The 27,154-nt window shown below is 39.4% G+C and overlaps 1 protein-coding gene across 2 annotated transcripts in view; it reads left to right on the top strand.

Annotated features, from left to right (window-relative positions):
• LOC105499424 (RAB3C, member RAS oncogene family) overlaps positions 1-27,154 on the top strand; it is a 292,548-nt gene that overhangs the window by 24,355 nt on the left and 241,039 nt on the right. For both annotated transcript variants that reach the window (XM_011771980.3, XM_011771979.2), the window contains exon 2: positions 11,007-11,234. In XM_011771980.3, coding sequence (XP_011770282.2) covers positions 11,007-11,234 — 228 coding nt within the window. The remainder of the gene's footprint in view (positions 1-11,006; positions 11,235-27,154) is intronic.

Raw genomic sequence — 27,154 nt, 5'->3', positions numbered from 1 at the left:
AACCGACAGACTGCCTCTTCAAGTGGGTCCCTGAGCCCAATGTAGCCTAACTGGGAGACACCTCCTAGTAGGGGCCGACAGACCTCATACGGGTGGGTGCCCCTCTGGGATGAAGCTTCCAGAGGAAGGATCAGGCAGCAATATAGGCTGTTCTGCAATATTTGCTGTTCTGCAGCCTCTGCTGGTAATACCCAGGCAAACAGGGTCTGGAGTGGACCTCCAGCAAACTCCAACAGACCTGCAGCTGAGGGACCTGTTAGAAGGAAAACTAACAAACAGAAAGAATAGCATAGCATCAACATCAACAAAAAGGACATCCACACCAAAATCCATCTGTAGGTCACCAACATCAAAGACCAAAGGTGGATAAAACCACAGGTGGGGAGAAACCAGAGCAGAAAAGCTGAAAATTCCAAAAACCAGAGTGCCTCTTCTCCTCCAAAGGATCTCAGCTCCTCGCCAGCAACAGAACAAAGCTGGATGGAGAATGACTTTGACAAGTTGACAGACGTAGGCTTCAGAAGGTTGGTCATAACAAACATCTCCGAGCTAAAGGAGCATGTTCTAACCCATCACAAGGAAGGTAAAAACCTTGGAAAAAAGTTAGATGAATGGCTAACTAGAATAAACAGTGTAGAGAAGACCTTAAATGACCTGATGGAGTTGAAAACCATGGCACAAGAACTTCATGATGCATGCACAAGCTTCAATAGCCAATTTGATCAAGTGGAAGAAAGGATATCAGTGACTGAGGATCAAATTAATGAAATAAAACAAGAAGACAAGATTAGAGAAAAAAGCAAAAAGAAATGAACAAAGCCTCCAAGAAATATGAGACTATGTGAAAAGACCAAATCTACGTTTGATTGTTGTACCTGAAAGTGATGGGGAGAATGGAACCAAGTTGGAAAACACTCTTCGGGATATTATCCAGGAGAACTTCCCCAACCTAGCGAGGCAGGCCAACATTCAAATTCAGGAAATACAGAGAACACCACAGAGATACTCCTCAAGAATCGCAACCCCAAGACACATAATTGTCAGATTCACCAAGGTTGAAATGAAGGAAAAAATGTTAAGGGCAACCAGAGAGAAAGGTTGGGTTACCCACAAAAGGAAGCCCATCAGACTAACAGCAGATTTCTCAGCAGAAATCCTACAAGCCAGAAGATAGTGGGGGCCAATGTTCAACATTCTTAAAGAAAAGAATTTTCATTCCAGAATCTCATGTCCAGCCAAACTAAGCTTCATAAATGAAGCAGAAATAAAATCCTTTACAGATAAGCAAATGCTGAGAGATTTTGTTACCACTAGGCCTGCTTTACAAGAGCTCCTGACAGAAGCACTAAACGTGGAAGGAAACAACTGGTATGAGCCACTGCAAAAATATCCAAATTATAAAGACCGTCGATGCTAGGAAGAAACTGCATCAACTAATGGGCAAAATAACTAGCTAACATCATAATGACAGGATCAAGTTCACACATAACAATATTAACCTTAAATGTAAATGGGCTAAGTACCCCAATTAAAAGACATAGACTGGCAAATTGGATAAAGAGTCCAAACCCATCAGTATGCTGTATTCAGGAGACCCATCTTATGTGCAGAGACACATGTAGGCTCAAAATAAAGGGATGGAGGAAGATCTACCAAGCAAATGGAAAGCAAAAAAAACCACGGGTCGCATCTGACAAAGGGCTGATATCCAGAATCTAAAGAACTTAAACAAATTTACAAGATAAAAACAAACAACCCCATCAAAAATTGGTCAAAGGATATGAACAGATACTTCTCAAAAGAAGACATTTATGCAGCCAACAGACACATGAAAAAATGCTCATCATCACTGGCCATCAGATAAATGCAAACCAAAACCACAACGAGATACTATCTCATGCCAGTTAGAATGGCTATCATTAAAAAGTCAAAAAACAACAGATGCTGGAGAGGATGTGGAGAAATAGGAACACTTTTACACTATTGGTGGGAGTGTAAATTAGTTCAACCATTGTGCAAGACAGTGTGGGAATTCCTCAAGGATCTAGTCCTAGAAATACCATTTGACCCAGAGATTCCATTACTGGATATATACCCAAAGGATTATAAATCATGCTACTATAAAGACACATGCACATGTGTGTTTATCGTGGCACTATTCACAATAGCAAAGACTTGGAACCAACCCAAATGTCCATCAATGATAGACTGGATAAAGAAAATGTGGCACATATACACCATGGAATACTATGCAGCCATAAAAAGGATGAGTTCATGTCCTTTGTAGGGACATGGATAAAGCTGGAAGCCATCATTCTCAGCAAACTATCACACAAGGACAGAAAACCAAACACCGCATGTTCTCACTCTTAGGTGGGAATTGAACAATGAGAACACTTGGACACAGGGTGGGGAACATCACACACCAGGACCTGTCAGGGGATAGGGGGCAGGGGGAGGGATAGCATTAGGAGAAATACTTAATGTAAATGACGTGTTGATGGGTGCAGCAAACCAACATGGCACATGTATACATATGTAACAAACCTGCATGTTGTGCACAGGTACCTTAGAATTTAAAGTATAATAAAAAAAGAAAAGAAAAATCTCAACTATACTTGCATTGTTGGAGGCTCAGTGTGGACCAGTCTGAGAGAGAAAAATTCCAGGGGGTGCCAGTCTTAGGAGTCCCCTTCACCCTTTTTACATTTTACCTTCAGGAGCCCTAGCAGGTCCTCCAGTGAAGATCAGAGAAAAATGTCTCATTTTTCCAGCAGGGGAAAGTGGAAAGTAGTCTTTGAAATGTACTAGAAGGTTCTGTTCCTATAAAAAGGGGATGCTAATGGTTGAACTAGTTACACCTTCTAGGGATAATGCAAAGATTAGGTGTGATAATACATGTAAAGCACATAGAACATGTAAGACCTATGCTGCTGTTAATATTTAGCCATATTCTAGTACATAAGCTGAGAGTTATCCGCATCTGCTAAAGAAGCTATACGTGAGTTGGAGATCCAGAGAAAGGCTGAAAGAAAGGTGAAATTTAGCTTGAGGAATGCCTTTATACCTTTAAAATGTATAGTGGTTTGCATTTTGAAAACATTACCATAATTTGGCATACTATTGTATATATTTCCTGTGAATCCCATAAAATAGTTATTCATTCCCTACTAAGGTAAAGAAAATTTCTGAATCTGACCTTTTCTGGGCCCTCTCACTTCAGAAGCCAGGGTTAGGATTTAAACCTTCCAGCGCCTTGGCCACTTCCTGTACCCTGGGCAGCATCCTTTCAGCTTGATGGTGAGTTGTAAACAGTGAACTGGCTCCTGCAAGAGCAAACAGTAGCAGATACATGGAGAAATTGCTGGCTGGAGATTGCAAAGCACATCACAATTCTAATCGATTCTGAGAAACAAACGTGGAGACCTGCAAACCTGTGCACAGATGAGGACTTTCACCAGGACAAATAGCCTGGAGTCCAGATGACAGATGTTTGGAAATGCTAACTTTAAATATTTTCTTTCTTAGCTTTAAAAATTTAGCCTTGCCTTTGAAGCTGTTAGAAAAAAATGATTTTTGTTTCTCTCTCTCTCTCTCTCTCTCTCTCTCTCTGTCTCTCTCTCTGTGTATGTGTGTGTGTGTGTGTGTGTACATACATTTTTATTTCTCTTGGGCAAATCCCTAGGAGTGGGATTGTTAGGTCATATGGTAAATACAATTTAACTTCATGAGAAAGTGCTAAACTATTTGTCAAAGAGGCCGTGCCATTTTAAACAGTCTCAGCAGCAATTTATGAGCATTCTGGTTGCTCCACATCCTTGCCAGCAATTGTTGTCAGGTTTTAATTTTTTTTCTAATTGTAGCTGTTATAATAGGTATACAGTGGTATCTCACTGGGGTCTTAATTTGCATTTTCTAATATCAACAATGTTGAGTATGTTTTTTGTTTGCAATTTGCCATTTTCTTTTCTTTTTTCACAGGTGACAATGATTGAGATTTGAATCTACTTTATGTGTTTCTGCACTTCCAATACATATGTCCCATCCTGATTTTTACCCTTCTAATTTCAAAGAAGAATTGCATGTTTTTTGGATAATTTACCCTAGTTCCTCCTTCCATTCACCCTTAGACTATTATCAGTAGTAGTAGTTGGAACACAGTAACTTTATTTTATTTAACCTTTATTTTAAGTTTAGGGGTACATGTGCAGGTTTGTATATAGGTAAATTTGTATCATGGGGTTTGTTGTACAGATTATTTCATCATCTGGGTATTAAGCCTAGTACCCCTTAGTTATTTTTCCTAATCCTCTCCCTCCTATCACCCTTCACTGTCCAATAGGCCCCAGTGTGTTTCGTTCCCCTCTATGTGTCCATGTGTTCTCATCATTTAGCTCCCACTTGTAAGTGAGAACATGAAGTATTTGGTTTTCTGTTCCTGAGTTAGTTTGCCAAGAATAATGGCATCCAGCTCCATCCCATGTTCCTGCAAAAGACATTTTTATGGCTGCATAGGATTCCATGGTGTATGTACCACATTTTCTTTATCCAGTCTACCACTGGATAAATAAACCATTTAGGTTTATTCCATGTCTTTACTATTGTGAATAGGGCAATAATGAACATATATGTGCATGTGTCTTTATCATAGAACAATGTCTGGTCCTTTGGATATATACCCAGTGGTGAGATCGCTGGGTCTAATGGCATTTCTGTTTTTAGTTCTTTAGGGAATTGCCACACTGTCTTCCACAATGGTTGAACTAATTTACACTCCTACTGACAGTATATAAGCATTTCTTTTTCTCTGCAACCTTGCCAGAATCTGTTATTTTTTGACTTTTTAGTAATAGCCATTCTGAATGGTGTGAAATGGTATCTCATTGTGTTTTGATTTGCATTTCTGTAATGATCAGTGATGTTGAACTTTTTTTCATATGTTCTGTGTTTGAAGTGTCTGTTCATGCCCTTTGCCTACTTTTTAATGGGTTTTTTTTGTTGTTGTTCTCTTGTAAATTTGTTTAAGTTCCTTATAGATGTGGTATATTAGACATTTGTTAGTTGTATAGTTTGTAAAAAATTTCTCCCATTCTGTAGGTTGTCTGTTCACTCTGTTGGTAGTTTCTTTTGCTGTACAGAAGCTCTTTAGTTTAATTAGAATCTATTTGCCAATTTCTGCCTTTGTTGCAGTTGGTTTTGGCATCTTTGTCATGAAATCTTTGCCTGCTCCTACATCAAGAATGGTATTGCCTAGGTTGTATTCTGGGGTTTTTATAGTTGTGTTTTATATTTAAGTCTTTAATCCATCTTGAGTTAGTTTTTGTATACCGTATAAGGAAGGGGTCCAGTTTCAATCTTCTGCATACTGCTAGCCAGTTCTCCCAGCACCATTTATTGAATAGGGAGTCCTTTCCCCATTGCTTGTTTTTGTCAGCTTTGTTGAAGATCAGATAGTTGTAGGTGTGCGGTCTTATTTCTGGGTTCTTTATTCTGTTCCATTGGTCTATGCGTCTTGTTTTTGTACCAGTACAATGCTGTTTTGGTTATTGTAGCCCTGTAGTATAGTTTGAAGTTGGGTAGCATGATGCCTTTGCTCTTTTTGCTTAGGATTGCCTTGGCTATTCATGCTCTTTTTTGGTTCAATATGAATTTTAAAGTAGTTTTTTCTAGTTCTGTGAAGAATATCATTGGTAGTTTAATAGGAATATCATTGAATCTATAAGTTGTTCTCGGCAGTATACCCATTTTAATGATATTGCTTCTTCCTATCCATGAGCATGGACTATTTTTCCATTTGTTTATGTCATCTCTGATTTCTTTGAGCAGTGTTTTGTAGTTGTTTTTGTACAGATCTTTCACTTCCCTGGTTAGCTGGTTAGCTGTGTTGCTAGGGGTGTGTGTGTGTGTGTGTGTGTATATGTGTGTGTGTGTGTGTGTATATATGTGTGTGTGTATATATGTGTGTATATATGTGTGTGTGTGTGTATATGTGTGTGTATATATATATTTGTGGCAATTGTGAATGGAATTGCATTCTTGATTTAGCTTTCAGCTTGACTGTTGTTGGTGTATAGGAATGCTAGTGATTTTTGCACATTGATATTTTTATATCACGAGACTTTGCTGAAGTTGTTTATTGGCTTAAGGAGCTTTTGGGCCAAGGCTACGGGGTTTTCTAGGTATAGGATCATGTAGTCTGCAAACAGGGATAGTTTGACTCCCTGTCTTCCTATGTGGATGCCTTTCATTTCTTTCTCTTGCCTGATTGCCCTGACTAGGACTTCCAATACTACGTTGAATAGGAGTGGTGAGAGAGGGCATCCTTGTCTTGTGCTGGTTTTCAAGGGGAATGCTTCTGCCCAATCAGTATGAAATATAGTAACTTTGAAAGAACTTATTTTTGTTTTTCCTCATCAGATCCACGGAATGGCTTAGTGCAGTTTAGATTTGTGAGTGGCCAATTGAATTCTTGTAAATAATTTCTTTTTCCTATCTAATTTGGAAAACAAATGTGAACAACTCTGAAGGAGGCTGTGGTTACATGTGTTAATCAGAGGTAACCTATTTGGTTCCTGGTCGGTAGAACTTCTGGGAAAACAATAGTTAAAATTTAAAATGACACAACAATTAAATCCATGATCTATTCTCTGCTGTTGAACCAAGGCCTACCTGGACCAACAACACAGTGGCTTTCCAAGACACCAACTTTCAAAGGTTAAGAATTTGCTTCATATTTTGAATTCCTTAATGACATTCTGTTGTGGTCTCACCCATAGATTTATATATTCAACAGGCTAAAAAGTTAATTGTTGTTTGTCTATAAAGTGATTTACATTTTGATGAGGGCCTTAGATGAACACATAAAATACATACTGATCAAATTTAGGAATGACACAAATCTGAAAAAGATAACTAATATTTTTGATGAAGGGATTGTCAGATCACAATTGAATTGTAAATCAAAGCAAACAAGAGGAAATTTAACAGAATACACATAAAGGTTGACGCTTCCATAAAAAATAAGTTGTCAAATATAGAATGGGAATAGGAGAAATCTATGTTCATAATAGTCATGTGAAAATAGTGATGAGCATTTTAGGAGACTTTATATTAAGTCAAGTGTGATAAGATATAATAGTTTCATTCTACTTTGCACTAAGTAGATAAATATCTAGAATATTGTGACCAGTTATGAGAGCTACACATGGGACTTTGAAAATCTGAAGAGGTGTCAGTTTTAACCTAGCAGGAGGTGTTCAATTTTTCAGACATGTCCTGGGAAGAGAGGATGAATCAGTTGGGATCATCCAAGCAGGAGGAGAGAAAGCTTATGGAGCCTGAGGGGTTCCTTCAGATGCCTGAAGTTCTCTCTATGCTGTAAAGGCTGCTTCACAGCATAGTGAACATCTTGCTGCTCAGTGTGAAGGATGAAGCTAGGACAACAACCTCAGATGATGGATGCCATGAAAGGGACATGGGTTGGTGGGAAGTGCATGGCCCTGAAGATTCTTTCCAACTCTATGATTATTTGTTATTTGAGGTTCAAGAATAATACCATTTGAAGAGTCATTTTTGTACATCTTTTATGAAATTTGATGTGCCCCTTGCCTGTTCCTGTTTTCAAATTTCAGCTATATTTCCCCATGAAAATTTTGAGAATGTTCACATGACTTCAGTATTTAGAGATGTCAGTAAACTTACCTAGCTCCTGTCTGTAAGCCTCTTTGACATTCATATGCTGTCAAATTGCTTCACTTGTGTTCTCAGCAAGATTAGGGCTGTTTCTTTCTTCATCCTCTGAGCTAGGATTTATTGCATTATTCTGAAGTTTTACAAAAACACACATACATTACAAATGCATATCTTTTTGGCTCTTTGTGAATCTTATTAGGTGTGTTAAATTAGGAAATAGTATAAAAAAAAAAAGTCTTCAAGAGTAAGTGAGATAATAACTTTTTCTAATTAATTCTTTAGAGGCTCTTCCTGAGAAGAATTTTGCTGGGTACACATGTCCACCAGCTCTGTCTCCCTCCTAGACACCCTCTTTTGCCCCCATTACCTTCTTTGTTGCTAACACAACAAGGTATATTAGCCCTTGAAATTAAAGATACTGCTGTCCCAGTTGTGCTTGTCTTCATCTAAATGCATGCAGTCATATTCCAAAAGACTATATATTAGTGATATCTATATAATTCACCCTTCATATCCATGAGTTCCCATGTATGGAGTGAACTAGTTGCAGACAGAAAATATTTGGGAAAAAATTTCATGTGTATTGAACATGTACAGACTTTTTTTCCTGTTTTCATTTCCTAAATAATACAGAATAATAACCACTATTTACATAGCATTTACATTGTATTAGGTATTATAAGTAATCTGTAGATAATTTAAACTATACAGGAGAATATGCATATGTGAATACCACATCATTTTATATCAAGTACTTGAGCATCTGCAGATTGTGGTGTCCATGGGAGGTTCTGGAACCAACTCCTATAGATAGTGAGGGACAATTATGTTTCTTCAGGTTTTGAAACCAACCTAATTTTGGAATGGCACCTGAAATTGATAGTAGCAGTCTTCATTATATCTTTTGAGGTATCCTAGAGATCCTCAGGCCTCAGTTTGAATGTCACCTTAGGGTTATAGGGGTGCAACAGATAGTAAGCTATCAGGCCAAGTAAGTGAGCAGCTCTAGGAAATGTATAGTGACCCTTTTCTGGCTGTGGCTTAGCTGAACATTCTTACCAGACCCCCAAATCCAGGTTGGTTCATATGAAAAAGGGTAAAAGGATCTTCTTAATGAAGGCCATTTTTAGGCCTGTTTGAATTTAGCAGCTCATATAGGAGAGGGGCATTAAATAGTGAAAGGGCAATGTCTGCAGGAATAGCACTGCCAAACAAAACAGTTAACTGGCTTTCTGGAGGACCAGAAATCATCATGGCAAGATATCATTGTTCAAATTAGTGGTCAAGAGTTGCAATCCTACTTTTGCCCTTGGCTGGCATGTGTTGAGGAAAGTTGACCTTAGCATGTGGGCTGGTGGGCCAAAAAAGAAAGTGATGCTATCTGCCTCTTTTAGAGGCCAACCTCTGCCCACTGGGAAGCATTTGTTACAGGTTTTCACAATTTCTAAATATATTTGTGTGGCCGTATAGACTTAAAAAGAGAAATGCTTAAGCTTATGTTTAATAAGAAAATGTAAAATGCAATTTGAATCTTTATTATCCTCAACTTTCATGAGATACACACGGGTTTTTGTCTGTCCTTATTCTTATACATAAAATTGCATTATCTTGCTGGCATTAAGTATTTGTAGATGAGGAATACACTATCTCACCATTTCCCTTTTTCCTCAGTTTTCTGTAAACATACGTGCACACACACACACACACGCACACACCCTGCTGAGCACTGTTTACTGTTTCTAACATTTTGCCATCTCTTGGAGCTTCTCCCTTTTCCTACCGCTACCCCAAAGAGAGAGATGTAACTATTAATCAGCTTTTATGGGAAATGGAAAATAGACTGTCTAGCCTAGCATTGTACAATAGAGTTTTCTGCAATTATGCCAATGTTCTGTAGTTTGCACTGCCCGGTACAGTAGCCATTAGTCATATATTCCTGTTTTGCACTTGAAATGTGGCTACTATGATTGAGGAACTGAATTTCTAATTTTATTTCATGTTAATGTAAACTTAAATCGCCATATGTGACTAGTGGCTACCATATTAAATACAATAACAATTGCCAAATAATTTATAGCATCAGAAAATGTGCTGAGCAAATGTACTAATCAGTGGGATGCAACATTCTAAATACCTCTTTTCTATATTGAGCCAAATGGTACTTAGAAGTAATGCAACATCATTTTTGATAGATGTTAAGATGATCATCAAAAAAGATAAATAAAAGCCAATATCCACCTAAAGCATTTGTAATTGATTGTAGAGACCATTTTCTATTTTATGCTAGATGCTTTACATATCTACTTTACAGTTGTATCATCTATTATTTTCACAAGAATTCCAAGTTAGATATTATATTTTCCCATTTCATGTAAGGCAGGAAACTGCAGCACACCAATTTAAAATAACAAACCAATGTCACACAGCTCCACACAGTGGAGGTAAGTTTTGAACCCAGGTCAGGCTCTCCTGTGATGCATTTCACAATGAATATTTCCGACATGATCTTCCAGGGCGCTTGTGCATGCCTGCCTAGTCGTCATTTGGAAATAGGGCAGGTGTCAAGAACATGAGCCCTGGCACCACACTGCCTGTTTGAATCCTGCCTCTACTATTAACACCTGTATAAAGTTGAGCAAGTTACTTAATATCTCTGGGCCTTGATTTTCTCGTTTTAATATGCGAATATTAAAAGTACCCATCTCATTGGGTTACTGTGAGGGATTAAATAAGTTAACAGTATCTGGCACATTGTTTGAACTATATATATTTCCCATCATAATTATTTTTAATTTAAAAAACACTGCCATTTATGTTAGGATGTTGATTTGATATGATAATAAATGAAGCAGAGATATGCTTTGGGTGTGCTTCCCTATGAAATAAGAGAGATTCGAATCATTCAGATAATTCAGGAAGAAATACCCTGCTGTTCAGCTACCTTGGTGTCTCCGTCAGTAGGATTATAAAGTTTCAGAGCCCACATGCCCTGGCCAATTTCTCATCTCTTTGCTTGTCATGTTACCCTTATAGACATCCCCTTTGGTGTCTTTGATTGGTTCTGAATGCTGAGCAGTGACATGCACCAACACAGCTGGAAAGGCCTGTAAGATTTGCTGTTCTGTCTTCCAGCAGGGAATTATTGCCATGGATACCAATATCAGAGGAAGACTGGGGAGCACTCTCCACTCGCCTCCTGAGCGTCTGACATCTGTTTCTGGCAAGGCCAATAATGAGTATGCTGCTAGCTTCATATCAAATGAGGGTCTGATTCACACCTCTTTTGTTTTTGTTCTGTTTTGTTTTTATCACAGATGGCCTCTGCCCAAGATGCCAGGTATGGCCAGAAAGACTCCTCTGATCAGAACTTTGACTACATGTTCAAATTACTCATCATCGGCAATAGCAGTGTGGGGAAAACATCTTTTCTATTCCGTTATGCAGATGACTCCTTTACATCTGCATTCGTCAGCACAGTTGGGATCGATTTCAAAGTAAAAACTGTATTCAAAAATGAAAAGAGAATCAAGCTTCAGATTTGGGTAAGTGTCTTTGAACTGGCAGTGTTCTTCAGGCTGGGGTGTTGAACATATCCATGTGTAAGGGAGAAACTTTCTGCCTTGTTCTATCCCTAGGGCATCCACAAGCCTCAATTTCCAGCCTCTTTGCTGCAACACATTCTGTTTCAAAGAAAGTAGTGGTGATGCCTCTTTAAGATATGAAGGGTGAATTGTTATGCCTTGTTGTCATGTGGTGCTCTATCTTGGTGGTGGTGGAAGGAAAACTTTGGCTCTGCCTTTTATGATCTGTGTAACCTTGAGAAAGTCTGTGACTCCTTCTCTGACATTTTTGTAATCTATAAAATAGGCTACGTAGATCTGGGCTTTTAGGTCACAGAGAGCAGCCTTTCCTGGGCATTTTAAAGAAAAAGATAAACAACCAAATATAGGAAAAGTGTAGGTTTAGACCCTTCATAAAGCTCCAGATAGAACTTCAAAGATGGTCTATTTATACTGTGCAAACTGTTTTCAACTCTAAGAGCTATGTTTATATATGCAAATAAAACAAATGAAATGAAATATTTATTTGAAACAGGGTCTTCACCAACTAGAAGGTTCTCCCAAAGTTTGGAGACCATTTGGCTAGCTTTTTGCCTCTTACCCCTAGAAGATCAGAGGTAGCTTAGCCAAACTGGTGGGATAAATTTAGGAGACCAGTGAGCAAAAAACAGAGGAAAATGTATGTGGATAGCAGGTCCAAGGCAATATAAAAGATGAAGCAGCCAATTTAAAAAAATGGTTACACCAAAAAAGACTGATGTAGTAAATATTTTATGGCTATCATAATATGTACATAGGAAGAATGTTTCTACAGTAAATTTTGGCATCTTTTTCCTATTCCTTTGTACCTCTGCCACTCAAATTGATTTGCTCTGTAATCAGGCAGTACCTCCTTCTGAGACATTTACAACAGCTACTACCACTTGGTGCTGGTGCCAGGACTGATCAGTAGGACTGACAATAAGCCTCCCTTCATAAATATGGAAAGCTAAAAACAAAAAACAAACAAATCCCAGAGTAGAGGATTTTAACTTTTTTAAAAAAGAAAACAGCCCTTTATTTAAAAATCTGTATAAAGTGAATGACCTTTAAACATCTTAAAGGTCTTATTAAAGTAGAAATTTAAAGTAAAAATTAAAGATGCAGGTATATACACAGACAGGTACCTTCTTAGGTAGCTTACAATAGGCCGTTACTGTTTTACTTATTCTAACTCTAGAGTCTTTCAAATCTCGTTATAATTCACAGGCATGCATCACATAAGAACTTGTACAAGTAGGCCTTAGGCTGGGCATATTCCCTGCTCCATCATTCCCCAAAGGCATTTTTATTGGGAGTGTTCCTCTTCAGAAACTTGACCTCAATTAATGTAGATACCAATCTCACACTCCTCTGTATGGAGACAGAAAAAGCTTTGTCCATTGCTTCATGTATGGGTCCTGATTCATTCTCTTCCTTTTAAACTGCAGGCAACCCAATTGTTATCTGATACATTTGATATTTAGTTTTAAGAAAGGTTCCTTAATTCTCAGGGGCTTTGGTGAATGGAAAATTAAATTAATTTGGAAACTATACATCCCTTAACTCCGTGACAATGTTCTTTTTGCTAATATGAAAGAACAATCATTCCTCTGGTTGATAGCCCCACTTTTTCTTCTCTTCTTTTTGTTGTAGAGATAATTAAAAATAGTTGTTAGAATCATTTAGATAAAACATCAGCATGGTGTGTTAAGCCAGTCTTATAATTTCTGGCAAATTTTCAGTGTAGGTTTTTGACAGAAATTCTTTGTTGAGGTACAAAATTATCTAACTTTAATGTAAATCAGATATATTTCAAATAATATAAATTATTTTTCACACTTAAAAATATTTTCTTTAAAGCAATGCTGGTCCCTAGCCAGTGCTAATTCACTTACCTTTTTTGGGGCATTGAAATAAGTTATTTATGTCTACATCTCACTTCTGGATGAATATAGCTCTTCTCTGGCCAACCAAAGCTCAGATCCCTGAGCTGCTTCTACTCTAATACCTCCTCATGCTGCTCAGTTTCCGTAAGTTCACGAAAAAGTCTCTGAAATGTTATTCTCTCCAAATTTGTCTCTGATCTTCCACAATCTACTAGATTCTTAAAAAAATAAAACTCTTTAAGTCTATAGACAGTCAGGCCTGAGACCTCATTCTAGGGCCTCCATTCTCCTGCTCTGTGGATGCCCACACTCCCATCAGGGTTCAGTCACTTGGGAATCCTTCACTTTTCCCCCCTCGTCAGTCACAATAGTAGATTAATGACCATTAATATTATTGCAATAAAAACATAATCCAATTTCTTCCTCTTTAGGTACATTAGGAGCCCCTAAGTCATATCTGATTCTAAGAGTGTGAAAATTGGTCTATTAGATTGTGAAACATTTAAAAGAAGTACAACGCAAAGATTTTATGCTTATGGAACTTGCAGTATAGTTAGAAAGGGAAATTAATACTTATTGAATAATTATGTACTTCTACAAGCAAATACCAAATTGTATAAATATGATGCATAGCTAGCATTTATTGAATACATAGCATATGTTAGGCATTATCTATGCCTTATCTCTAATTCTCACAACCAAACTTTTAATTTATTACTGTCCTATTTTACTTGATAAATTTGCATATAGGACAGTTAAATAAATTAAATAACTTGTTCAGGGTTGCACATAGTGAATGGCTAAGAGGGGATTCCAAGCTAGGTCTATCACATTCTAACACTGCTCTAATTGAGAGTCTTCTTGAATATGGTGGTGGTTGTTTTTTTTGAAGATGGCAATCTTGATTGTTGCATCTGGGATGTTGAAAATGTTTTTGAAAGAGTTCACATTGGAGGCATGCAGGAGACGAAATAATGAGGAGCAACAGTGGTATGCTTAAGTATAGGCATTCCTATAATAATTCCGGGAATCCTTGCATTATGCTATAATGTAAGTGTGCTGGAAAATATTTAGTTGTAGGTAGTTATGATTGTTTAACAACTCTCACAAATCACTTATTTGGAAATATATTTAGCACTGATGGCTTGTCATCTCATTGTGCTTTAATAACCAAGCAGTGAACTGCTCTTCCCAACTTATTGTATTTTTATGCATTTATATTATGTGTAACTAATTCATTAAAATCCACATCATCTTCATCCTAGCCTATTATACATTTCAAAGAAAAGAGGCAAAATGGTTTCACAGTATGAAAGTCATCATGGGTTAATACAGTATACCATTTTCTCTACCAAGACAGGCTTCAGACATTGATTTAGTTTGGATCACTCTATTCATTTTAAACTGCTCCCAGATAGAACCGCCAAGTTAGGAAACCAAGATATAGAGAGGCTAAGTGATTTGACCTTACCTTACAGTTAGTACCAGAGCGGAGCCTAAAGTCCAGGTCTCCTGCTAGCTGGGCTAGTCTGATTTCTACTACATTATACTTCTTCTCAAGGTAAGTGTTGTATGACAAAAATTGTAATAAACCTTAACCTGGTTGTCAGTGGAATCCTCCAGCTATAGAAAAATCAAACTTGAGGCCAGTTTTCAAGTAGCATTTTTGTTTTTATTTTTATTTTTTTGAGAAGGAGTCTCACTCTCTCTCCCAGGCTGGAGTGCAGTGGTGCAATATCAGCCCACTGCAACCTCTGCCTTCCAGGTTCAAGCAATTCTCCAGCCTCAGCTTCCAGAGTAGCTGGAATTACAGGTGTGTGCCACCACACCTGGTTAATTTTGATATTTTTAGGGGAGATGAGATTTCACCATGTTGGCCAGGCTGGTCTCAAACTGCTGACCTCAAGTGATCCACCCACCTCAGTCTCCCAAAGTACTGGGATTACAGACATAAGCCACCATGCCCAGCCTCAAGTGGCATTTTTCCTACATCAGGAAGGAAGATCCTGAGTAGGAAACCTCTCTTTGTTTTCTACTTGATGGTTTGCTTTCTTGTCATGCACTGCATAGGGATTTTCTGATTCTTCAAACTGGATTAGTAGATTTGCAACAGTCCACATTCAAATAAAGCATTTTAACAAGTAACAGACACATTTATACTTCCCGAATGTGTTACACCTCCTGTCTGTGGAAGCAGGAAAGAATGGGAGGGTCAGAGTACGCAGGGTTCAGATTAGCTAGTTTGAACAATTTCAACGGGCTCTGGGACACAGGAGCGATCCCCCAGTTGCCTGGCACTTAGTAAGTCCTGGAGCGGTTAGGGCAGATGGATAGTGGCCCAGAGTGTGAAAGCCCTGAAATGGAGGTGGTTGGGACTGTGTGCTCTGGATTGGTTGGTTTGCCTTTGAAAAAAGTGCTCCAGTAAGTTGTTTACTATCTCTAGAAACTGGCTAATCCTGGGAGGGTCAGTCCCTCCAGAATCAGTGAGGCCCCAAATGTCAAAGCGTCAGAATACAAAAAATAAAAAATCTAAAAATAAAAGACACGGTTAATACAGAGGGAAAGTTCTTGGGGCCTCAGGAGCAGTCTCTGTCACTAATTTCACTCTGACAAATGCTGTGATTCCCAAGTCTGTTACTTCAGGATTGGCACATTTTTGGGTCTCAGTATTTGGAGACCTAGTACCTTGAGTCACGAAAAGATCTGACAGATTTTCTGGCTCAACCTTCTCATTTGATGATACTACTAAAAATAGCAACATTTATCAAGCCCAGTGCTGACACATAAAGTAAACACTTTATGTTTCTATGCATTTTAAAATTTATTTTTTGCAATAACCAAATAAACCAAGGTGGTATTATTAGCTCTCTTTTATAGCAAGGTGGTATTATTAGCTGTCTTTTCTCTTAAACAGAAAACCAGAAAGACAAAGTGATTTGCCCAAGGTCGTAGTCACAAGCAGGATTCCAACCTGGGCGCTGAGTCTGAAGCCGATGTACTTGACCACATGAGAAGAGATCCAGGGAAGCCAAGTGATTTGTCAGAATTTTCAGATCAGATATTAAATTCCACATATTTTAATTCATAGCAAGTACTTTTTCTGTGCTGTATAATTACTCAGTATCTTTCAGTAGTTTTTATGACCTGTCCAAGATATTATTTATAGTTATAGAAAAGAACCAGTTGTTTTGCTTGGAACTTGCTATCTGGCAGCATGAGCACTTTGTGCATTATCTGTTTTGTGTTTAAAACACATAGATATGCACAGAAGGAGGGACTGGAGCACATTCAACTAACTTCTTCCTGCACATTTCTGGAATGCTGTTTCCGCTGTTGGAGAATGTGCATATAAAGAAAAGGGCGTGAAAGAAGGAGTCTAAGTAAAATGGTATCAATACCTACAGGAAAATATTTCAGCCTATAATCTTTGCATTTGGTGCTCAGGTGGCCTAGTCACCCTGCCCGTTGATTCCAGGATAACATTCAGGTCCTCTGGTCTATTTATAAGGAAACAACACTTTCTGCCCAGGCGAGCTTCTGAAGAAAACCACCGAAGCCAGCGACAGCTGCCAAGACCATTCTTGGTGCTGTCATTTGTATGCTCTTTTCCCCCATCACATGTCTTCTAACTTAGCATCTGCTTTTCCTGAGAGATTTAGAAAGGCAAGATGTAGTTTTACTCCTGAGAGGAAACTGATACTGTGTCTGAAATGTCAAGATGCCTGAAAACATTCACTCTGTCAGGCAGCTGAGCGCAGGAGCTCCTACATCCCACTGTGTTGAACCACTCTTCTCAGCATTGACAAAATACAAAGGATGGTACAGACGTTGTTCCTGGCTTAATAGAGCTTACCAGCTACATGGGAAGATAGGAAAACGAACGTAGAAGAAAGGATCAACCTGTGGGTCAGTAACTGTGTTCTGCCACGGGGTAGAGTGGCCTCGTGGCTTGAGCAGGGACTTTGGAGTCTGGTGACCCGGGGTTCAGATGCTGCCCCTGATTCTCACTAGGGTGTGACCTCAAGCCCTGACTTCTCTGTGCTTCCATTTCCTCATTTGTGAAGTGGGGGAAAATACCACCTACCCCTGAGCTGTTAAGTATTTGCTATTGTAAATTATACTTAGTTCAAAACTAGGCACAAAACAGGCAGTCACTCTATGTTAGTTTTCTTCTTTTCTAAAAATAGTTTACCAAAATTCAGACTTTTGTATTCAATTAAGTAATTTAATTGAAGCCAATACTTGTTGGTGCCGACTATGTGCCAGGTACTGTGCTGGGCATTGGGCATATAATGGTAGAGCACGCCAAGGGTCTGCCATAAGGAGCCACAAAGAGATGGAATTCCACTGCTGCTATAAATGGTCCAAAAGGCCTGAGCACAGCACACCCAGGGAGGATGCCCAACACCGTCCTGGGGACTCTGGAAGGTTTCCTGGGTGTATCTATATCTGAGCTGAGAACTGACAAATGGAAAAGAATCCTTTGTTCATTCACTCACTCACTCACTCACTCACTCACTCACTCACTCTCTCACTATTTACTGAGTTTTTACTATGTGCCAGATACCATGGAGGAATTAAGGATTGAAAGTAAACATACACAGGAAATACAGAGTGTGGTAAGTGCTGTGGAGAACTAAGCAGAGCCCTCTGATAAATGGAAAACAACAGGCTGGGCGCGGTGTCTCACGCCTGTAATCCCAACACTTTGGGAGGCCGAGGCGGGCAGATCAGGAGGTCAGGAGATTGAGACCATCCTGGCTAACACGGTGAAACCCCGTCTCTACTAAAAAAAGAAACACAAAAATTTAGCCGAGCGTGGTTGTGGGCGCCTGTAGTCCCAGCTGCTCCGGAGGCTGAGGCAGGAGAATGGCGTGAACCCAGGAGGCGGAGCTTGCAGTGAGCCGAGATCGCGCCACTGCGCTCCAGCCTGGGCGACAGAGCAAGACTCCGTCTCAAAAACAAACAAACAAACAAAAAACAACAATGGGAAGGGGAAGCCTATTTTAGGTGATCAGTGCGGATTGATACAAGACGCTAACTGAGCTAACAAAGCCTGATTTTCTTCCCATTTTGCCCCTATTTGAGCAGAGGTGGATTAATACTGTTGGGTTTGAAGCTTTTACAGTTTGCCAGTCCTCTTTAAGGAAAAAGATACACAATGTCTTCCTTATGAAGAAGTGACAGAAAGCAGGTGACCATACAAACACATTGCTAAAGCCCACTTGGAAGGTACCCAAAGCCTAATCTTTAATCAGTTTCACGGAAATCCACCTCTACTTCTGTAGAAAATTTACCTGTGTGTCTGTAGGGACTGAAAGACACATGTGGGAGATGGGAAACATTGACAACAACTAGAACCAAAGAGCAATGTATAGTGAAACATGCAGGCAAAGGTGTGTCACGACAGTGGGATAAAGAAGAGGCATTGGGGCAGGGGACCTGGATTTGAGACCTCTCTGTGGAACCTTGGGACAAATGACTTCACCTTTCTGGGAAGCAGTTATCTGATCTGTCAAATGAAGAGTATCCACTCAACTGAAAAAAAAAAAAAAAACCCAACCCCTAACTGGCTTTCAGTGATCCCTAATATGCCAGGTACAACTGTGTGTAGTAAGTTTTCTAATCCTCACAAAAACCCTGTGAGATAGACGCTGTTCTTGTCTTTAGTTTACAGATGAGTAAACTGAGGCACAGAGTGTGTGAATACCTTGCCCAGGGTCACATAGACAAGAAGTGGCTAGCAGATCCGAGTGTGTACCACCCAGCTTTGGAGCTTTTTCTCTTAATCCGTTCTGCTGTACCCTTTCTCTATAAGTACAACATGAGTAATTGCTCTCGAGCAGCCACTGTGCCTATTTTATTTGTAATGCTCGAAATTTTATTTTTAACCTCGAAATGTTGGTATTAATATTGCTCTTTATAAGGTAAGAGGAAACCAAGACTCAGAGTGTTTAAATAATTCCCCCTGGTCACATAACTCTTTCTACTGCTTATAGAGTAACTTCAAACCTTGTAACTGATTAAAATAAGAAATCAAATGGTAGCCAACAATCAATAGAGGAAAAAGTTTTTTCCAGGAATATATCAGGTACAAATGCACAAATCATGACATTATATTCCATCCAGATTGATCTCTTTCGTGATCCTCTAGTCAGCCCAATTCCTACAGGACTTCTATCCCAAGACTGCTAAGCAGCTCTCAAAGCTTCTAAAAGTTCAAATACCGGCCGAGCATGGTGGCTTATGCCTGTAATCCCAGCACTTTTGGAGGCTGAGGCGGGTGGATCACGAGGTCAGGAGTTTGAGACCAGCTTGACCAACATGGGGAAACCCCATCTCTACTAAAAATATAAAAATTAGCCGGGTGTGGTGGTGTATGCCTGTAATCTCAGCTACTCCGGAGGCTGAGACAGGAGAATTGCTTGAACCTGGGAGGTGGAGGTTGCAGTGAGCCGAGATCACGCCATTGCACTCCAGCCTGGGTGACAGAGTGAGACTCTGTCTCAAAAAAAAAAAATTGGAATACCATAGTTTTGGTAGCAGAGAACGGCAGTTCTGTATAACTGAAGTTTCAGATAAGTAAAGCTTCAAATAGTGAGAACTTGAAACAAATTAAATCTTGTAATGAAAATTCTTTTTTTTTTTTTTTTTTTTGAGACGGAGTCTCGCTCTGTAGCCCAGGCAGGAGTGCTGTTGTGGCCGGATCTCAGCTCACTGCAAGCTCCGCCTCCCGGGTTCCCGCCATTCTCCTGCCTCAGCCTCCCGAGTAACTGGGACTACAGTCGCCCGCCACCTCGCCCGGCTAGTTTTTTGTATTTTTTAGTAGAGACGGGGTTTCACCGTGTTAGCCAGGATGGTCTCGGTTTCCTGACCTCGTGATCCGCCCATCTCGGCCTCCCAAAGTGCTGGGATTACAGGCTTGGGCCACCGCGCCCGGCCGAAAATTCTTTCAATATGTGCTGCACATTTGTTTATCATAGGGGAAAAAAAGAACATGAAAGGTAAGCCAACTTGACGCTCAGGATTATCAGTATCTGATGATGTTTTCTGTATACTTAGTTCCACTTAGTATGTTTTCTTTTCTTTCTTCAGTGTCAAACTGTCCCTCTTCATGTTTCTAGCTGCTTTCCTTTCTCATTCTAATTTTTTACTTTCATTATTTCTTTTTTCTTATAAACCATGTTCATTGTCATTTGTTAGCCAAGTTGAGAGGAAAGTGGCTCAATATGTAGGTATGAAGATCTTTTATATTAGTATGCATGAGGTTTGTAGTAAGGGCACTGGGGAGATCTAATTTAATCTCATAGAAGCCTCCCTTTGCACTGTTTTGTAATCTTCATAAATTTACCAACCAAAATGTTTAACCTGCCTAAACACATTGGTGTTACTTTTATATTAGGCCTACTCTAGACTTACTTGGTTCTAAATCCCCTTAAGACAAAAATATCACACAGTAGTTTTGTGATCAAGAATGGGCTCCAAAGCCAGGCCGTCTGAGTTCAAATTATGGCTGTAAGATATATGGATATTATGACCTTGGGCAAGTTAATTAACTTCTCCATGACAGTGTTTTCATCTGTAAACTGGGGACAATAATAATACTTTGCTTATAGTTTTACTGTAAGTTGAAATAAAATGATATTTACCAAGTTCTTAGCACAATACCTGGCATATAGTAAGTACTTAAGAAACAAATCATTATTATTTCTCTCAACAGCCTTTATTTTATGGGCCAAACCTACTTAACGCCATACTTTCTGCAACAGCAAGTAGTAGTACTTTTCTTGGTAAATAAATTGCCAGTTTGCAGGCAGGTATTTATATGAAGAACTTCAATTTTGGTGTCCTGAAGTAATGATATATACAAGCATATTGACAAGGTGGCATATTTTCTGGACATCTGGATTCCTCTCACCAACCAGTGGTAAATTTTAATATGCTGGTGTTTTGGAGCCGTCTGTGCATCTAAACAGAGTCATCAACTGCACAGGAAAGGCAAACCAATACAGCTTATTTATTAAATGCTCATAAAATTGATGCCCTGGCTTAGAGCAAAACAATTATAAATCATTGGATCCACAGAGAGCTGTAATTCACATACTGGGATATGATTTCCTCAGGATATTGCCTAGTGATGTCAGCAGCTTCTAGTCTAAGATGTGAGCTGTGTGCACTCCACCAGGTCACCTGTAGTTATTTTTCTATTGATTCATTTACAGTTATACTGAACTGACCAGTTGTTCTGGCATTAAACACAGCTTAAATTCAGTGCAAATTAAGCATTTAATTACCCCATATTAATTTTTCAAGCCAGACTTAAGAAAAAAGTACAGCATTTTCCTAGTTGGATAGTACTTATTTTCAGTAGTAGGCGTATTCTTCTTTTTCCTTTTGCTTTTCCTTTCCTAACACTAATTTTGCTAGTACTGAACATTGCCACTGTGGCAGCTGAACAGCGAGATAAGAGATAGCAAATGTGAGCATCACTTGATACAAATCACTTTGCTGAAGGGGCTGATGCATATGAAGAGAGGGAAAGCAAGGTCTCCGTCTTGTTTTACAATCTCTGGAAGCAACTAAATCATTTAAAAATGTTTACAAAGCACTGGGGCCAGGTGCAGTGGCTCACTCATGTAATCCTAGCACTCTGGGAAGCTGAGGCGGGTCAGGAGATTGAGACCATCCTGGCTAACACGGTGAAACCCTGTCACTACTAAAAATGCAAAAATTTAGCTGGGCCTGGTGGCAGGTGCCTATAGTCCCATCTACTTGGGAGGCTGAGGCAGGAGAATCCTTGAACCTGGGAGGCAGGGATTGCAGTGAGCTGAGAGCATACCACTGCCCTCCAGCCTGGGCAACGAAGCGAGACTCCGTCTCAAAAAAAAAAAAAAAAAAGTTTACAAAGCATCATGTGAAAAACAATAGATAAACAATAGAAAAGTACAAAGAAGACATAAAATAAAAAAAGAATTGAAGTAGGTAAAGTATGAGACAGGGTTCTGGAGAGAAACAGAGGATAATTTTAGGGAGTTTAATGATTTTACAAAGATGTGTGCAGGGCTTCGGGAAGTAATAAAGGAAGATGCAGACTCCAGAGCTATCATCAGAGAGTCATTACTATCCCCTTGGACTGAAGGGAACAGAGGAAGAGCAGCTAGGAAAGAACTGTAGCTGTAGTAATAGGAGAAGGACATTACATTAGAGCCTTGGCCTTTTAGAACACAGCCGCTGCCAATCAGCAGCTCATCACGGAAGGGGCCGCAGATGCCTTGGACCTCTCATTCGTCCCACCTTCTGATGTTTTGCCTGTACCTCCCATGGGCTGAACGCACCTTGAGGTTAGTGGAACAGGGTAGCAACTGCTCTGTTTTAGCGGTTCACAAAAGTTAGTTTCCAGGAGCACAGGGTAGGGTGAGATTTGGTAAGGAGTGGATCTGGAAGGCAAAGAAACATATCCAGCACAACAAAGAAGGGCTGGGATTCAGAGGGGGCCTTCCGCCTTGCCAGGCTGAGCGCACCCCCTGCTGCATGAGCAAGGTTCCCACACAACAACAGCCGACCCACACTGGCCTCTGACAACATGTTTCCCCCAAAAGAGCAAGTCAATGTGTTTTTTATAAAGGGCTGGGCGTGGTGGCTTATGCCTGTAATCCTAGCACTTTGGGAGGTGGAGGTGAGAGCATTACTTTGAGTCCCCAGGAGCTCAAGACCAACCTGGGAAACAGTGAGACCCCCCACCTCAAAAAAAAAAAAAAAAAAAAAAAAAAAAGGCCAAAAAAAGTGAAAGTTTTTTAATTTTAAGAAAATACTTGAAAATAATATTACTTATTATAATTAAATTTTTCTTGCTGTTTTGGTAATCCGGTGGATGGTAGATTTTTTAAAACTTTTTTTGTTGGAGATGGCAATCCTCTGTCAATTACCCATTTGTATTTATTTATTAACATTATTTTGGTTTTGGAAGCCCAAATATCTGGGACTCAGTGATGTGGAGAGTGGTATAGACCCCCTTGGGCTATGTATAACTGGACAGTATAAAGGATGCAGCTAGAGAGCCAGGCAGGGGCTGTATTTTAGTCAAACAACTCCTGGTGCAGCTTAAGGCACCAGACATTTATGAATGACTGCAGTGTGTTACACAAAGTGCTAGGCCATGGAGGAGAGGGAGCCAGGAGTTTTTAAGCTTCCTATCTTCTAATAACTTATTAAATAATGACATAGAAACAGGCGTCAAAATAAAGAGAAGACCAGCCAAATTAGAACAGGCTTAGCTATAGCCATCACTTGCATTTTGGCAGAGACCCAAAGGCAAACAGAGGAGTGGGAAAGCTTTACAGTGGAAAAAAGGGGAGCCTTCATATATGCCCTGGTTGCAGGCTGTTAGCATGGGTAAACTGTAGGCATGCTAACAAGAAGTGAGGCATCCTATGGGATTGGCTAGTGGTGCATATTTTGCTTTCTTTGATTGAGCCTAAATTGGAAGCAGCGACAAAAATTGGGGAAGCTGTCAGTTATCAATCAAGTCCTGGCCCTTTTGGGAAAATTGTTACAAAAGTTTTTGCTAAGCCTCCAGGATTGTCACTAATTAGAGCAGTGTGGCTTCCCGCAAGTCTGACTTCTAGCAGTCTGGCTTTCCTGGTGTTTATTGTAGATAAGGAGGTTGGTTTCCTGGGAAGGTTGCTGCAGGTTGTGTGTCAAAGTTCTGCTTTTACATGTGGTCTGGGTGTTGTCTATTTGTACATTCAGTCTCACAAATACACCTAACTCAGAACCAACTTTAATAAGAGCAGCAAGAGAGACAGCACAAGAAAAAGTAAAGGGTTTTGGGTGTCTGATAGTTTGGCTCTAGGCAAATTATTAAACTCTGTAATGCATTGGTTTTAATTTTCTATAAATTAAGGATAATAATACTTGCCTTGTAGGCAAAATATATTTGGCTTGTAGGGCTGTTTTAAGGAGTAACCTAATGTGTGTATTGTGCCTCTTATGGTGTTCTCGTATTTTTTAACTCATTTCACCCTTAAAAATTATTGAGGTCACCAGTGACCTTGTTTGTATGTGGGTTATAGCTACTGATATTTAAAGTATTATAAATTAAAATGAAGAAAATTAAACATATTTATTTTCATTTTAAAATAACAATAAGCCCATTGTATGTACACATAAAGAGCATATTTTAATGAAAAATAATTACATTTTGAAAGACAATACAGTTAGTGAGAAAAGTGGCATTTAAAAAAAAATCTCATTATATCTGGCTTAATAAAGGACAGCTGATTTTTCATGTCTGTTTCCTTATTCAACCTGTTGCTTTATCACACATCATGTAAGCTCTGGAAGACTCCACTGTACACTCATGGGAGAAAGACAATGAAAAAGGCAAATACAAACTTAGTATTATTGTGAGAGTAGTTTTCAATTCAGAGACCCTCTGAAAGACTTTAGGAAACTTCAGACCACATTTTCAATACCACTGCTCTAGACCATAGAAGGCACTCATATAAATCATTAATAATATTAGCAGAAGACTACAGCAATGTTGGCATATATCGTAAGGGGCACTTCTTTATAGAGGTCCATCTTGATAAAGAGGCCTTGTTGTTGTCAGTGATTGGAAAACCCCCCTATGCTGGCAGATTAAACGCAGGAGATCGTCTGACAATAGGTGACTTTCCTGGAAGCCAGGTCTGAGGCTCAGGACAAAGAGTGAAGGTCTTGCCAATGAAGACTAAACCAGAAAGAAGTTTTTATTTTTCAGCAGTATCTGAGTGAGAGAATGAGTAAATGAAAACACAAATACATACCTTTTATACCAGCTATTTTCAACAGTATGGTAACAGCAAGTGCAAAGGACTGGAAAATAGGTCCTATGGCACCACCTCACTGCTCAAATCTGGCTCACTGGAGCAACAGTCTTCCCATTTCTGAGGAGAGAGGCAGGTGACAAATATGATGAATCCTCCTTCCTCCATCCTCCATTTGCTTTACAAACTGGGCAACTGAGTGGAGAAGCCATTGGGTTTTCTGGCAAAATTCTGAAAAAGGGATTATAGCTGGTGAAAACAAGCTCTTGGAATCTGAAATCCGAGTCTTTCAAAGTTTATCAGAAGCTAAATGTTCAGTTACATGAAGTTATGCATGACTGATAGGCTCATGTCTCAAATATGTAATGGTATTTACATTTTAAAGTAGTAGTTTGTGAAGCAAAGGAATGAATGAGCTTTCAGCAATAGTTGAATGTTGGGCCATCTTCCCTGGACTCTTCAGATTAGAGTCCCTGTATGAAGACTGACTCAGACTCACAAGGTATATTATTGACACTTTACTGTAATTGAGGGGGAGAAATGGACTGATATAAATTATTTCATTTTAATTAAACAATAGATCTGTCCTCCTACTATAAGAAAGGAAAAAGATAATAGTTTTGTTTTTGAGGGTTTTTCCTTTCTTCAAATTTTGCAAAGCAATTAACCTTCAGGTTAAGACAAAACTCAGAATATTTTATCTCTACCACTTAATTTGTCACAAATTTACAGTCAATTGAAAATATAATAAAACCAAGAACTGAAAGCATTTTTCTTACTTTGCTGTATGGCTAGCTTCTGCAAATGCTGTAGCAAGGTCTGTACATGTGATTTTGAGAATGAAATTCTAAATTAAGTTTTGTAATGACATAAAGACTGAAAGCAGAGATTAAAGGAGAGAGGCTTCTTACTCAGAGACTGGTGAAAATCCAGATCTGCTGAGACCTTTCAGCCTGGCCTTGACGATGACACATGAAAGTGATTCTACAGTTGGGAGGCACTCAAATTTACAGATGGTCTGATCTCAGAATATGAGAGAGATTCACATATGAAAGCAACCAGACAAAAGAAGGCTGTAGAAACTAGAAGCCTGGGTGAACAGTTTTTTATGCTGGGGTTTATCAGAATCATTGTCTCCCAGAGGAGTGTCTGGTCAATAATTTTAACATAGAAACCATTGTCTCTACAGACCTCAAAGTGTGGTCCCAGAGTCAGTCCCTTGTCAGAATCATTTGGGGAATTTGTTAAAACTGTAGACTTTGAACCCCATTTCAAGCCTATTGAATTCAAATCTGTCTGTAAACAGAACCAGGGAGTATGGATTTCTAATAACCTTCCCAGGTAGTAACTGCCATTCTGAGAGACAGGTCATCCTGTCATGTTGTGTCTGTTCACGGAGGGCTGAAGGGAGGTCTACTTTAGTCTATAAACGTTGACGATGGATCGGGGAAAGGGCAGACTAAGGTCCTTTTCTCAGACCTCCTTCTGTTTTCTATAGCCAGATAACAGTCTTAGATTGGCCCAAATATGGCAGCAGGCTGGAGGTCTGTTCTTGGAGTGGCTGCAGACAGAGGGTATATGTACCTGGAGAATAGCATCAAAGCTTAAGAGCTTCTGACATACTGTATTTGACAATGGTTCTACTTGCTGCTTTATCCCCTTTTCTTCTTTCCCTACCAGCCTATTATCATTCCCTTCCCTCTTACCATGACCGAATACAGTCCCACTTCTGTCTGGTTGCTAACTTTGCTTTGGATTCTTTCTTTTTCCTCCTATTCACTACATTCTTAGATATTGAGGTTTAGAAGCATTTTCTCTCCATTCACCTTCATCTCAGTTTTCTATTGTAGTCTCTGAACTGGACGTGAAGCAAAATGGGAGGTTCTAGTACTATCTCTGTCTCAACCAAAGAGAGGTTTGTCTCCTTAAGCTTTTTGGCATTTCCCACAGTGATTTGCAAATTTCTTTTTGTGTCATGGAGTCATGTCTTCAAAGGAAGGCATATGGAACATTCCAATGACTAGGGGGAACTGACCTGTTTTCAGCAGGCTAGGAAGCATAGGGTTTCACTTCTTCAACTTCCCAACCCCTTATCTAGAGGAAGGCAGAGAGGGCTCATCCTGGAAAACCATTGCTGTACAACATCTTTTAGAACAAGGGCAGAAGAATATACAGACACATCTCTGGC

The sequence above is a fragment of the Macaca nemestrina genome, chromosome 6, assembly GCF_043159975.1.
Source record: "Macaca nemestrina isolate mMacNem1 chromosome 6, mMacNem.hap1, whole genome shotgun sequence".
Lineage (NCBI taxonomy): Eukaryota > Metazoa > Chordata > Mammalia > Primates > Cercopithecidae > Macaca > Macaca nemestrina.
Note: the sequence above shows the minus strand (reverse complement) of the source record. Positions and strands in the feature narration are given on the sequence as shown.